The following is a 15,825-nucleotide window of genomic DNA, read 5'->3' on the forward strand; positions in this document are numbered from 1 at the left end:
GTGAATCATGTGAACGTTGAAGTAACACAGCGTAGATTTCTATTTTAGCTTAGGTAGCTGTAACCTTCATTTCTCCAAGTCTCAAGGTTTCTTTGTCCACAAACGAGATGCTGCTATGAGAAGTTGTTGTAAATAAGTGTTGGTCTAGCTACACATAAGATGCCATGGAAACCCCCAGTTGGGTTACCTACCCCAGCCTTAGGATATCAGAGAAAACCCTCTTGTGCCTTCAAACTGAGTCTCTTGTGTTATCACTCAGCTTCCATTTATAAGTGACAACATGAGTGTTTAGTTTTCTGTTTCTGTGTTAGTTTGCTGAGGATGACAGCTTCCAGCTCCACCCGTGTCCCTGCAAAGGACATGATCTCACTCCTTTTTATGGCTGCATAGTATTCCATGGTGTATATGTACCACATTTTCTTTATTTATCCAGTTTTTCACTGATGGGCATTTGGGTTGATACCATGTCTTTGAAGATAAACACTTTAAAAGTAACACAGATTTGCTCACAAAAATGAGAACACTGGAGGAACGAAGACAAAAGCCAGGTTAAACAGATGATGGCATGAGTAAAAGGTGAGACCAGAAAGACAGCATATACAGGACACTTCCAAGGGGCTCAGCTGGGGAGAAGAAGATGGAGGTAGGGCTCAGAGGAGAAGTTGCTGTGGAGTAGAGAGAGGGATGTCTTTAAGATGAGAGAGATTTGAACATATTTAAATGCTGATGGAAATAAGTCATTTGTGAACGTGAGGTTGACAACACTGGAAAGAGAGGAAAACAATTGATGGGGCTAAGTTGCTGACGATGCAAGTGCCCAGGTAGAGAAAATAGCTGAGACAGGGAGAGGCAAGGAGGTAAGGGGGGTGTGGACACATGTAAGGCTGTATTAGGATGTGATATTGAAGATGTTTCCTATAATGGCTTCTATTTGCTGGGTGAAATAGGAGATGAGATTGTCTGCTGAGGGTGAAGAGGGAAGACATAGGATAAGAGCCTCAAAGGAAAAAGGCATATTTGCAAAAATCATTTTGGAAAATGACAGAGACATGTAACAGGGAAAACAGTGCAGCTTTACCAGTTACGACAGGAGGCTCAGATAAGATCAAAAACCATGAAATTTGGGATGCCACTTAGCTGTGATTTCATGTGATTTTTCTCCAGCTTCATTCAGTGGGGCAGGAAAAGCAACAGAAACATTGGCAGTTGGGAGTAATTCAAAGTCGAGGACAGAAGGGCAAGGGAACAGGGAGTTAAAGGTGTTAGGAAGAGAATGATTGAAGAAATGAACCTTAATATCTAGGCTAGCTCCAGATGGAATGAGGATGGGCAAGACTGGGAGGGAGAAAATAGGAGGACCAGGGAAACGCAATGGCTCCAAGGCTCAAAGCACAGCTATTTGGGAGTAAGAGATAAAGGTTTGGGATGATAAGAGGTTGTGGAGCTTTTTAATCACGATTTCAGAGGTGCATAAGTTCTAGGTATTAGACAGTCCTGACAGGCCACGTGTCACAGAAGTGTGTGTGTGTGTGTGTGTGTGCGTGTGTGTGTCTGACCAGCTGCCCTTCCTTTGGGGAACTTTCCCTCTGTCATTACATGTGGTCCTGGTTGAACAGGTAATCCTAGAGCGTCACCCGACCCCAACCTCACTAACAGTGGTTGGCATGGGATGCAGGCTGGTGAGTGAGTTCATCCACCTGGCTACAGTGATTGGTTCAAGGATAGGTATATGACCTGGAAGAGATGATCAGGCTCTCCACTAATATTTTTTGCCTGGACACTTGGAGACAAGGGGTATCTCTTTTTCTCGGCTCGTGAGGGGTTTTTTCAGTTTTGTTTCTTTGTTTGTTTTGTTCTGATTTTTGCCCAGAATGGTCTCGAACTCCTGAGCTCAAGCATTCCACCCTTCTCAGCCTTCCAAAGTACTGAGATTACAGGCGTGAGCCACGTGACCACATCAGTTGTAAAAATCATGCAACTGCTTGTGATTATCTCTTCTGGTAGCATAGAGGAACCTATATGCGGAAGGAAAAAGTCCAACATGCAAAGACAAGCAAAATCAAATCAACATGAGAGATGGATAGAAGCAGAAAGAATCCAGACACCAATTCTGAATCCCTGGATCTAACCAAGCTGAAGTTAGTCTATCCCTGAATCTTTCAAGCAAGCCCCCAAAATTCTCCTTTCAGTTTAAGGTAATCTAAATTGGATTACTATAAGCTGCAATCTAGGATGTGAGTGACTGAAACAAAAGGAGATAAAAGTATAAGCACTGAGAAGGCCAAGGAACTAAAGACACAGGCCGGGTATGGTGGCTCATGTCTGTAATTCCAGCACTTTGGGAGGCCAAGGCAGGTGAATCACAAAGTCAAGAGATCGAGACCATCCTGGCCAACATGGCGAAACTCCATGTCTACTAAAAATACAAAAATTAGCCAGGCATGATGGCACGTGCCTACAGTCCCAGCTGCTGGGGAGGCTGAGGCAGGAGAATCAATTGAACCCAGGAGGAGGAGGTTGCAGTGAGCCGAGGTCACGCCACTGCACTCCAGTCTGGTGACAGACTGAGACTCGGTCTCAAAAAAAATAAAATGAAAAGATATGATGCTGCATGAGTTGGCCTTACAGGCATTAAAGCTACCCAAGATGAAGGTAGCACCCAGTGGGAGTAGTGAAGACACTTATGAACCACTTGCAAAAGTCTTAAGCAGGGAGAATAGATAGGTTTTTAATAGGTAACCCCAAAGAGGTCTAGAAGAAAGTTATCTGTCTGTCAGCTAGCAGGAGCCTCAAATGAACCATGCTTTTATACAAAGGCAGAGGAATACGGTATGGAAGCACATAGCGGAAAGAGAAGCATACAGACCCCACTTGCTAATGAGAAGCGAAGTGAAGTGGATAAAATCACTACTGCATATGTCCAATAATGTGGATAAAATCATTACTGCATCAACTGGGTGAGACTTTCCAAGCCAAAGGCTGCATAGTCATGAAATGCTTCCCCAGTGAAAATGAGACTCCAATTCTGAGTCGTAAGTATCATCACAATATCAGTAAAGTAGACTTCTTTAACAGCTCCAGCCTGCCACCCCTGAGCCTTGAATCAATTGCTGTTCATCTGTAAAATAGACCGTAAGGTAAAACTGGAGATTTCAGATGGGTCAAGCTTAAATTGTTTTCCCTAATTGAGATAGTTTTATGCATCTATTTACATGTCACAGACAGTGACCAGAATAATCACCTCAGTAGCAAATATCACTGTCACTCAAGTGTATTTGATAGAAGAGTTAGTATTAAATATTTTAAAGCCTTATGTAAAAAGCATATCAAACTAGTGCACTTTATTGGACAACATAAAATATACATGGATATTATAGAAGAACAAAATCTAACCTAAAAATTCAAAGCTGGCCTGCCAACTCTGGAATGATTGCCACAAAGGGAAACCCAACAACCAATTGGCATTTTAACAAAGAAGCAAATGGCTTTATTAAAAGATTTTCAATTTGTCCAAATGAAAAGCAATGTGTATATGAACTGTATACATGTACAGAATTTATTTTTCCCATTTCATATACCCTTTTCACTAGAAGTCCCTAAAGATCATATACAAACATTTTTCATATTTCTACGTATCTTAAAGATCACTGTAGATCACTTAAAGATCACTAGAGTCACACAGTGGAAATATTATATAAACATGTATTTGGACAAATGGAATGTAATTTCATGTAATAAACAGAAAGTACAGTACTAACCACTATGGATCATTTTTAGTCTCTTACATAAATCCTGATATATGATTAATGATACTAAATCAAAAATGAAAAAAATATATTTCATGTTTTGAAAATATTATTTAAAATATCTTTGAATAGTGTAGAAAACAAATTTCCCAAAAAACTAAATCAAATTTATTAAAGATTGTATTTGGAAAATGAAAACAAAGGGAAAGGACAAAAACAATCTCCACTCTCATACACCCACATCCACCCATAACTGCATTTACGGGTGCATGATTCAGGGTGGAGCAGAGCCACTCAAGCTCTGAGAGCCTCCAGAGACCCAGTGAAGTCACTTCCTCCACTCAAGGTGATTTTGGATCCAAAATAGCAGCCACGACTACATCTTTGGAGCATGTGAAAAGGGGTTGGTGGGGAAAACTGCCTGTCCTGCCTCTGGCCAGCCTAGCGACCTCAGTCAGGGCTGCGCAGATATGTTTACTCACATGCAAAATGCTACTCATACTGTCCGTGCACATAAAGGAGAAAGCCGGGCAGGGATGCCCGCTCCACAAGCAAAGCCTGGTCACTATCCCTCTGTGTGGTCTGTCATCCAACCAGTAGGTGTCAAATTCATTTCTTTCTTTTAGATTTTTCCTTTTCTTTCTTTTATCTTTTTTTTTTTTTTGAATCATCCATTCTACATTTATTGGTAGTTTTCCTAAAAGAAGTTCTTCACTATTTTTTCCCATTTTATCACTTATTTTCTGTAGCACTGTGGATTCTTGGATTTTTGGTTATTTAAAGTATAACAATCAGTGCGTTTGTCAAGCTTAAAAAATTAAAAATATTTTAATATAATCTAGGACTGAGTCCGCATTCAAATTTTTACAATTATTGCAAGAATATTTTATGCTCTTTTAAAATTCAAACCAAGATCCAATCTAGTTTCAGCCCTTGCAATTGATTGTTTCAACTCTTTAATTTCTTTTAGTCTAGAAGAAAGAAGCCAATAATTTGCTTATTATGACTTTGACTTTTTTTGTTTTGTTTTTTGAGACAAGGTCTCTCTCTCTCTTGCCCAGGCTGGAGTGCAGTGGCACGATCTCGGCTCATTGAAACCTCCGCCTCCTGGGTTCAACAATTCTCATGTCTCAGCCTCTTGAATAGCTGGCATTACAGGCGCACGCCACCACACCGAGCTTATTTTTGTATTTTTTGTAGAGATGGGGTTTTGCCATGTTGACCAGGCTGACTTTGACTTTTTGATGACTCACAAACGGTTGGCTGTATATTTTTCATTTTCTCCGAATGTTTGGGTGCACCAGATCTATTTTTTCCCCTTTCCTTTAATTTCATGCTAGAGCTTCTTTTAAGGACAATAAAAAAAAATACATTTTATATGATAGAAATAAGATAAATTGTCCAAAAGAGTAACACATTTTTCTCAGTGAAGAATATGATTCCCTGAAAAACTTGTAAAATAGAAATTTAAATGGAAAACAGAAAGTGACGGGAATTCATAATAAAATCCTGATCTTAAAAAGGTACCATTGCTGTGGGTGTATTGGATATATTGGTGAATAAGACTGTATAGGATTTCTTCATCTTATAAGGCTGGGCTCACAATAAAGCTTTCCACTTTAAAGGACTGAGATCGGCGCTGCTGAAACATTAACAATTACCACCAGATGTAATCTGGCAGCAACAGAACAGGCAAGTTTCTTACAGGACCTGAGACCGATGTAAGTTTGATCCAAATGAATTAGGTATATTGCTTTTGCTTTTTGAAGAACTCACATAGTTTACACTTGTAAATCTGTCATTTATGGACATTAACTCTTTTTTTTTTTTTTTTTTTCTGAGATGTAGTCTCACTCTGTTGCCCAGGCTGGAGTGCAATGGCACAATCTTGGCTCACTGCAGCCTCCGTCTCCTGGGTTCAAGTGCTTTTCCTGCTGAGTAGCTGGGATTACAGGCGCGCACCACCACACCTGACTAATTTTTTGTATTTTTAGTAGAAACAGGGTCTCACCATCTTGGCCAGGCTGGTCTCAAACTTCTGACCTCAAATGATATGCCCTCCTTGGCCTCCCAAAGTGCTGGGATTACAGGCGTGAACCACCGTGCCCAGCCTAGATATTAACTCTTGATGGCAGGGGTATTTTTCTCCCTATATGCAAGCAATTCCCACCAGCATCATAGAGATTCAGGAAAAGCCGAGTCTGTGTAGCAGGAGAAGAGGCATGGTCTTTGAGGCCGGGCCAATGAGTTATCCATCCTGGTTCCACCACTACCCAACCTCAACCTCGGATAGGTAACTCCATGTCTGAGCCCCAGAAAGGTTGTAAAATAAAAATGTCACAGCTTCTCTACATGGTTATTATGAGAACTAAATTGGCCAGTAAAGCCCCTGACTTAAAATAGATACCCCCCAATGTTAATCTCCCACTCCCATTTCCCAATCTAACTCATGCAATCTGGTGGAATTCTTCTGGATCCTAAAATGCTAGTAAATGAAATCATAGGCGTTTTTAACGCTGAGCGTTTATCTAAAGCTGACACTTTTGAGATCGTTCTTGCAAGTGATGCATTCTCACTATATCATCAAGGCATAAAATATTCACAAACTGATCAAATCTCAAAGACATGAGGAATCTGTGAAATTGGGAATTGTGTCCCACATCTTATGGCCACCTCTCTCAAGAGACACAGTGTTCAATGAAGAAGTTGTAAATGGCCTTGTGTGTGCCTATCTTGCCCGGCAGTCACATCTTTGAGGCAGGCACAGGTAAAAAAGTGATGCTGATGTGAATGGATCAGTCTTTCAAGACACTTGATGATTTCGTAATCAGGAAGAGCAAGGCTGGTCAGGTTCAAGCCTAGCATCTGGGACACCACCTCCCTGAAGTCTGCCAGCTGCAATATCAAACAGAAACTCATTAACTGGGAGAACAAAATGTATCAACTACTGCTGAACCAAATGCAACAAACAAAACACCTGTAGAAAACCCAGGTTTGCATGAGGGAGGGAAATTATCTACCCTCTTCCTAGTTCTCTCACTTATAAAATACCAGATTCCAGATAAGTCCCACAGCTGCCAACCTTCAGAGATTTCACAATCACTTTTCTGATGAGCCAACTGATGTGGTACTGGCTACTAAGTCAAGAATCCAAGTTAAGTAACCATGAATGAGTCCCAGACCTCACTAAGTCTTCATTTTCTCATCTTCAGGTTGGGATTAACCATACACCTACCTCGGAGGGCTGTTCTGAAATTCAGATCACATGAAATGGTGACTGTGTGTGCTCTGCATACTAGGAAGGACTAAACAAATGTTGGTGGGGTTGTGTCAATGGATGATAAACATGCTTTGGGATTTTAGCTGGCTGATAACCTCTTACACTAAAAAAAAAAAGAAGAACAAATAGCAAGAAAGTATAAGTTAATGAAAACAGGAGGACTTCTAAATTACTATCAAGTCACATCACACAGACTGCCATTTCACAAGCCATATTCCATGGGACTACTCTGGGACTTCTATTTCTCCATTGAAAGAAAAGTGTGGGGCTGGGGACAATGGTTGAAATATGCCTCATACTGCTTCAAATTCTCATAGGCTGGTTTCTGTGGTTCCAGGTTAATGCAAAAGCAGATAAATCAGGGCATCTGGCCAACACCTCATTAAAGGCACCCTCCATGTTAGAAAAGGGATGATCCAACCTGAGTACAGTTACATCCAAGAGAATGCCACCCAAACAGTCCCATCCCAGGCTCACTTGCTCTGCAACCTCCTTCCCTTGCAGAGTCCAATTTGGGAATGGTTTTAGTTGTTACAGTTTGAATTTTATGACACCTCAAAATTCTTATGTTGAAATCTAATGACCAATGTGAAGATATTAGGAGGTGGGGCCTTTGGTGGGTGATTAGATCATGAGGGTGGAGCCCTCATGAATAAGATAAGTGCCCTTATAAAAGAGGCCCGGGAGGGCTGCCCTGCTCCTTCCACCACGTGAGGACACAGCAAGAAGGGGCTGACTCTGAACCAGGAAGCTGTGCTCACCAGACACCTTGACCTTGGACTTCTCAGCCTCCAGAACTGTGAGAAAGAGATTTCTGTTATTTATAACCTACCCAGTAGATAGTACTTTGTTACAGCAGCCTGAAAGGACTAAGCTACCAACCTAGTCTCCCTGATGAAAAAGTTTCTCTCAGACTTCTACCCTTTCCAATGTGGTCAAAGCTTTTCATTCCGAAGAAGCTTCCTTTCTGAGAACACTCATTGTGTCGTCTGGCTTTCCCCATCTCTGCCTGACACATGAACCAAAACAGAGGCAGCCAAAGCGGGGGAAAAAACCTAGGATCAGAGTCCACTCTATGCCCTTTTGAGCTTCAAAAGGAGAAACAGACAAAAGCCAAAAGCAACGGAGGTCAAGCTGCCCAGTACATATTTCTTTATGCCTGACCTCCTGATGGACTCACTAGATAAAATGCTCCTCCTTGTAGCCAGCAAGCAAATGAGTACTTTTTTATGGCTTACATCTGTGCCTGGTCGGCCATCAAGTCTGGGTGCCACTGTGTGAGATTTGTGGCTGTTTCCTACGACTGATCTCTGCTACAGATAAGGCTTGCCTCCTGAGGCCGAAGCCCTGGTTAACGTTAAGAGCTCTGTGATGATGCAAACTTCAGAGGTGATCACCTAACATAACAGAAACCTCCCCAGAACCAGAACCTGTTTTTTCACCGAAACCCTTCCGCTGCTTGACTAAGAATGTCTTTTCCTTTCCTACAATTTGTGCCATGAAAATGTGAACAATTTTTCTTAGCGGGGTGAATCATAATGGTTACTTGAATGCCAAAAGATGCTGGAGGGGCAGGTGGATATGTTGAAAAGATATAGAAAGCTTTGTAAATTGCTTTGGAATAAATATGTGACTAGCTCTCGCTTCGGGAGCACATGTGTTAACATTGGAACAATACAGAGAAGATTAGCACAGCCCTCATGAAATGATGAAATACAAATTCATGAAACAGTCCATAGTTTTTAAAAAAGAAATGCATGAATAATTATTAATATCCAGCTCTTGAATTGTCCTGTCATTTCCTAAACAAGGTTTCATCACCAGATTTAGACCCACCTGCTTTTCTCTCTTTTCTGCTTCTTCCAAAGATTTTCTTAGTGTCTTCATTTCACTGGTTACCACTTCTATCATGTTTCTGGCCCTTTCTTTATTCTCCTTAGCCTCATGTTCTGTGGTATCCAGTTCTGACTTGACAGACATGAGCTTTTTCTCAGCTTCCTCCTTCATCTTCTCCAGCTGGTCTCTGGATTTGTTTAGATCTTCAATGACTTTAGTCTGTTCCAAAGTTTTAATCTAGGAAGTCAAGAGAATGCTGATAACTCCTTTTGTATTTATTTAGGAAAACTGTATAAACATGACATATCAGAAGTCAATGGAATTCGCTTCATACCTTTTTTATGAATAAAGAATGGAGTTCATCTCAGTTACAGATTTTGCTAAGCCTATGTGCTGGACAAACATGTCTTAAAACAGTTACAGCTAAAAACAACATATTAGAGTACACTTATTTGAAAAATCAATGAGATAAAACTGTAGACAGCATAATTCTGGGATCAGATTTTAAAATTAAGCCTGCTGGTATGTGCACACACATTCTATGAGCTCCATAAGCAAAAGCAGCTTCAACTTTCTGCCCCGACCAATGGGACATTGCTGGTATATAAACATCAGGGAGAGCGAAATGTCCCCTCTTCTAATGCTCTATCCCGTGAGAGCCCCACCTCAAATCCACCTCAGCAAGTCTTCACAACTGCTGTGAGGAAAATATAGATGGGCAGTTTTTCAGAAGCATTTCTAACTTTACCAGTGAGTCTGGGAGGTGAACAGCTGCAACTGTGGGGAGGAGTAGTGTCTTCCTCTGAGAAGCTGTCCAAAGATCTTCAAGCCAAAACACACAGTATGCTGGAGGGTGAGGCACATTCTCTGTGTTAGCTTATTATTTAAGATTAGGCCAGAGTTGCTTACAAAAAGAATTTAAGGCCAGGCGTGGTGGCTCATGCCTGTTATACCAGCACTTTGGGAGGCCGAGGCAGCCAGGTTACCTGAGGTCAGGAGTTCAAGATCAGCCTGGCCAACATGGTGAAACCCCATCTCTGCTAAAAAAAAAAAAACAAAAAAAAACACACACACACACACACAAAAGTTAGCCAGGCATGGTGGCAGGCACCTGTAATCCCAGCTACTCAGGAGGTTGAAGCAGGAGAATTGCTTGAACCCAGGCGGCGGAGATTGCAGTGAGTTAAGATTGTGCAATTGCACTCCAGCCTGGGCAACAGAGTGAGACTCGGTCTCAAAAAAAAAAAAAGAATGAAATTCTGACACATACTACAACATGGATGAGCCTTGAAAACACGCTAAGTGAAATAAGCCAGACACGAAAGGGCTAATATTGTATAATTCCACTTATATGAAGTACAGGGAACAGGCTAATTCATAGAAATTGTATGTAAGATAGAAGTCACCAGGGACTGGGGAAGAGGCGAAATGAGAGCTATTGTCTGATGGGCACAAAGTTTCAGTTTGAGACTATGGAAAGAGTTCTGGAAGTGGATAGTGATAATGGTTGTACAATATTGTAAAAGTACTTAACACCACTGAATTGTATACTTAGTAATGTTAAAGTGATATATATTATGTTACTTTTATTTTAGCACAATAAAAAAAGAATTTGAAGCAACTTCACACAGACACAAATTGTTTTGACTAATCATTAAAAACAATACAAATGAGCTACCATTTAGTATCCACTAGGTTGGCTAAAATAAAAAAGACAGACAATCACAAGTGTTAGCAAGGATGTGAGGAAACTAGAACTCTCATACACTACTGGTGGGAATGTAAAATGGTGTGGCTACTGTGGAAAATAGTTTGCCAGTTTTTAAAATATTAAACATAGAATTACCACATGACCCAGCAATTCCATTCCTAGGCGTATGGGCAAGAGAACTGAAAATTTATGCCCACACACAAACTGTACACAAATGTTCATAGAAGCATTATTCATAATCACCAAAAAGTAGAAACAACCCAAATGCCATCAGCTGGTGAATGGAAGAACAAAATGTAGTATAGCCATACAATGGACTATCATTCAGCAGTAAAAAAGAATAGAGTACTGTGACATGCTACCACATGGGTAAACCTTGAAAACATCATGCTAAGGGAAAGAAGCCAATTGCAAAAAAGAACACATATTCTATTATCCCATTTACATGAAAGATCCAGAAAAGGCCAGGGGCTAGTGGGAGGGCAGAATGGGGAGCAACCATTTATGGGTACAGGGTTTCTCTTGGAGGTGATGAAAATGTTCTGAAACATGATAGTGGTGCCATTTGCTATATGTACATATACTAAAAATCACTAAATTGTACATGTTTTTGAGACAGGGACTTGCTCTGTCACCCAGGCTAGAGTGCAGTGGCACAATCTCAGCTCACTGCAGCCTCTGCTTTCTGGTTTTGAGCAATTCTTGTGCCACAGCTTCCCCAGCAACTGGGATTACAGGTGTGCGCTACCATGCCCAGCTAATTTTTGTATTTTTAGTAGAGACATGATTTTGCCATGCTGGCCAGGCTGACCTTGAACCCCTGGCCCCAAGTATCCTCTCACCTTAGCCTCCCAAACTGTTGGGAATACAGGTGTGAGCCACTGCACCCTGCCTAAATTGTACACTTTTAAAAAGGGAATTTTATGATATATCAACTGTGTCTTGATAAAGCTGTTATTTGAAAGTGCATTTACAAGGAAGCTCTTTAAAAGGATCAAAATAAATTAACTTGAAATAAATAAATAAACATATCAGTAAGGAATGAATAGACAAAGAGCAAACAAAGACCAGTACAGCTCTGAATTTAGTTCTGCACTTCCTGACAATTGAGATAAAGTGTTCAGGTATATTCTCAAAGAAAAAGCATTATTTCATGTTTTCGTTTTGTGGTTAAATCATTTAAAAAAAAAAAAAAAAGAAAGTAACAGAATAAAAGATATCAAATAATAAGTATTTGCTGTCTTCTTCCTTCCCTCCCAACCCTTCTTTCCTAAGAAGAAAAGATGTTTTATTGATGCATCTACTTTTTTTTTTTTTTTTTTTGTGATGGGGTCTCCCTCTGTCGCCCAGGCTAGAGTGCAGTGCCATGATCTCCGCTCACTGCAAGCTCTGCCACCTCCCGGGTTAACGCCATTCTCCTGCCTCAGCCTCCCTAGAAGCTAGGACTACAGGCGCCCACCACCACACCCGGCTAATTTTTGTATTTTCAGTAGAGACAGGGTTTCACCGTGTTCGCCAGGATGGCCTCGATCTCCTGACCTCATGATCCACCCACCTCGGCCTCACAAAGTGCTGGGATTACAGGCGTGAGCCACCGGGCCTGGCGCATCTACTTTTATCTAATTGCTTCTAGGGTAGAATTTGGATAAAGGGGGAGATTGTCAGGAAGGCAGCAAGCCAGGGAGGCTAAATTGACCTACATGGTAAAGAGCTGAGAGAGAAGTAGGGAGAAAGATGAAGAATTCTGTGCTAACTAGGCTGCGGTAAAGCCTTCTTGAAGAAACCTAGAATCATGCAAGAGGAAACTGTGAGAAGGCATTGGTGTTGTGCAGCAAGGTAATGAGACAGAAAGGGGAATGAGAATGTTGCTGCCCCTGATGAATGAAATCTCTTTGTGTTTTTTTACTGATGATAATAAAACTAACAACTGTCATTTAGTTGCTCAACTCCTGATTATGTATTGCTAAAAGGCTTTGAGATGACTGTGACTTACATTGATGACATTTGGAGACTACTGTCACAGATTGAAATCTCTCCCTAGGGTTGGGCTTAGAGTGCATCTTCGCTGTGGCTGAGTATCTGAATCATGGCACAAGTGAGCCTGTTCTATACTCTGAAGGCTCTCACTATCCCACTAGAAAGTCTGAGAAATGGGAACAACTGTTCTAAGATTAGGACATGATCTAGAGGAGATGTGACTGCTTGGGATATGGATGTCCAGATGGAAAAAAAAATCAGATTTATTTATACCATTTTGTGTGACATCACTAAATTGAGGAATCTTGAGTCAAATACCTGCTGAACTCATAAACCAGAAACCAGTTTTGGCCAGGCGCAGTGGCTCACACCTGTAATCCCAGCACTTTGGGAGGCCGAGGCGGGTGGATCACGAGGTCAGGAGCTCGAGACCAGCCTGGCCAAGATAGTGAAACCCCGTCTCTACTAAAAATGCAAAAATTAGCCGGGCGTGGTGGCGGGCACCTGTAATCCCAGCTACTCTGGAGGCTGAGGCAGGAGAATCACTTGAACCCAGGAGGCGGAGGTTGCAGAGAGCTGAGGTTGTGCCACTGGACTCCAACCTGGGCGACAGAGCGAGACTCTAGTCTCAAAAAAAAAAAAAAAAAAAACAGTTTTGACCTATTATAACCCATAGAACTTCTTAAGGCACAAAACTTCTTTTGCTATAGTCTGAATGTTTGCGTCCTCCTAAATTCATATGTTGAAATTCTAACCACCACAGTGATGATATTAAGAAGTGGGACCTCTTCTTAACATCAACTTAATATCTTCTTAACAACAACATGGGAAGGTGATCAGGTTATGAAGGCAGAGCCATCACGAATGGGATTAGTGCTCTTATAGAAGAGGCCCCAGAAAGCTGCCTCACCCCTTCCACCATGTAAAGACACAGCAAGAAGGCATCACCTATGAACAAGGAAGCATGCTCTCCCCAGACATCAAATCTGCTGGCACCTTGATTTTTAGCTTCCCAGCCTCTAGAACTGTAAGAAATTTCTGTTGTGTATAAGCCACCCCGTTTATGGTATTTTGTTACAGCAGCCTTAATAGACTAAGATAACTTTCTTTCTTTTTTTTTTTTCAGATGGGGTTTCACTCTTGTCACCCAGACTGGAGTGCAGTGGCGCAGTCTCAGCTCACTGCAACCTCCGCCTACTGGGTTCAAGAGATTCTCCTGCCTCAGCCTCCAGAGTAGCTGGCACTACAGGCGCATGCCACCACTCCTGGCTAATTTTTGTATTTTTAGTAGAGACGGGGTTTCACCATGTTGGCCAAGATGTTCTCAATCTCCTGACCTTGTGATCTGCCCGCCTCAACCTCCCAAAGCGCTGAGAGACTAAGACACCTTTCTAGACAGAGAGGAGGTCGATGGCAGACATTCTCAGACAGTTTTGTAGCTATTGACCTGGCTCCATCCAAAGGAGATTAAATCCCTTGGAAATTGGCAGCTTCTATGAAACTTACAATCAAGAAGGCATAAGAATAACTGCTGCAGCTTTTAGAACTATGCAGAAAATAAAATGTCAACAGCTGGGAGAAAAAATTCTAAGTGAGCAACAGAGCCAATGAAACATATCACCAGTAGAGCAGACACCTGAGACAGGGAAATAGCACCCACTAAGTGCAGGTCTACAGGGACCGACCTTGCAGACCATTTATGGATCCCAAGTTATCAAAACGTTTATTTGATTACGAACTGCATAGTAGATATGAATACATCAGAGCATTGTCTCCATGGTAATGCCTACGTGTGCTGATTGTATTGTGGTCATGTAAAAGAATGCCCTTGTTCTTAAGTGATATGTGGGAAAATATTTGGGGGGTGAAGTGTCATGATGTTTGCTACTTACTCTCACATGCTTTTGCAAAAATAAAACATCTATCTCTCTCTCTCCAGGCAAAATACAGTAATCAGTAAAATATTAACAATCTATGTGAAGGGTAAAAGATTATCCATTATACTATTCCTGCCATTTTCTACAGATTAGAAAGTTTTCAAAACAATTGAATATTTTCAAAACAAGAAGTTGGGAAAAGGAAAGTATTGATCATGGATCCTACTAGTAGAATTTTTTAAATATATATATATATACACACACACACATATTTATAAGTTACATAAGCATATTGCTCAAAATAATATATTCTGTAGACCATTAAACATTTTACAAAATGGGGACATTACATTGATTAAGTAAATATCAATTTTTAAAACAAAGTGATCTCTCTTTAAAACAAAGAAATTCCTTTCACATACAAACTATCTCACTGAAAGAAAATATGTGGCAAATGGTAAATTGCTGGGATTGGTATGTTGAATTTTAAACCTTGTATCTATAAAAGAACAGATACATTCAGCCTGTCTGTTCAGATTGGGAAAACATTTACAGTGGGCTATCTACCAAAGGTGATGGAACACAGCTTGGAGGTCTAGAAGCTCATGAATCAAGTCCTAATGAGAAGAATTTGTTGCCAAGAATCTCTAAAAAATATGAGACTTTATCAGAATCCTCAGGGCTGCTTGAATCTTTGTTCCCAGGAAGCAAGAACAAGTAATGCAGCTCTGAGCCAAGCCACCAGGGCAGAACAGGGAGCCAACAGTGGTGAAGAAAGCCTCAAACCCAACAACAGATTCCTGAGAGTGGAGTGGGACTAAGTTGGTTTCTTAATCTTCCTAAGGGAACTCCTCAGACCCAGCTCAGAGTTCAGCGAGAGACTGTGCCCCTAATTCTCTTCCAGTGGGACAGAACTGGTCATAAACAAGATTGATGTGCCGCTCAGACTCTAGCAAGGGCAGAGAAGGTTCCAAGTGTGCTTCACTGTCATAAACACTGTATCTATTGTCTGCTTCCTTAAAGAAAAGAATTTTAAAAACCGGTGAACAATTATCTCATGTTATAAGGGCCAAAGGCCCAGAAAGGGAAGATGACTAAATTTAATTCTTGATGTGTTGGCTTCCTGAGAGGATCTAAATTCTCCAGCTGGAAGGTTTCAGGAAGCTGCACTGAAAACACCACCCAGTAGGAGCCAGGAAGTGAGCACAGGCTCTCTGAATGGGATAGGACGGCAAAGTGGGAGAGTCTTTTGATGGCCCAAATAGATACTGTGTCCCTCTTTGAAAAGGACACGAAAATTTAACTAAGTAGAAAACATCATCAAGATGGCTAACTAAAGGCAACCAACACTCATCTCTACCACAAAGAAGGACCAAAACAACAAATAACCACACATCA

The 15,825-nt window shown here is 41.2% G+C and overlaps 1 protein-coding gene and 1 non-coding gene across 2 annotated transcripts in view; one reads left to right on the forward strand and one right to left on the reverse strand.

Moving 5' to 3' along the window:
- Positions 1–5,750: 5,750 nt before the first annotated feature.
- Positions 5,751–15,825, reverse strand: part of CCDC170 (coiled-coil domain containing 170) — an 89,166-nt gene continuing 79,091 nt past the window's right edge. The window contains exons 10-11 of the mRNA XM_021937495.2: positions 8,863–9,099; positions 5,751–6,641 (exon numbers count right to left, since the gene is read on the reverse strand). Of these exons, the coding sequence (XP_021793187.2) occupies positions 6,441–6,641; positions 8,863–9,099 (438 nt within the window). The 3' untranslated portion in view covers positions 5,751–6,440. The remainder of the gene's footprint in view (positions 6,642–8,862; positions 9,100–15,825) is intronic.
- LOC116275512 lies at positions 8,663–8,769 on the forward strand. Its single transcript, XR_004184640.1, has one exon. It is a non-coding gene; the product is annotated as a U6 spliceosomal RNA (small nuclear RNA).

Source organism: Papio anubis, chromosome 6, assembly GCF_008728515.1.
Source record: "Papio anubis isolate 15944 chromosome 6, Panubis1.0, whole genome shotgun sequence".
NCBI lineage: Eukaryota > Metazoa > Chordata > Mammalia > Primates > Cercopithecidae > Papio > Papio anubis.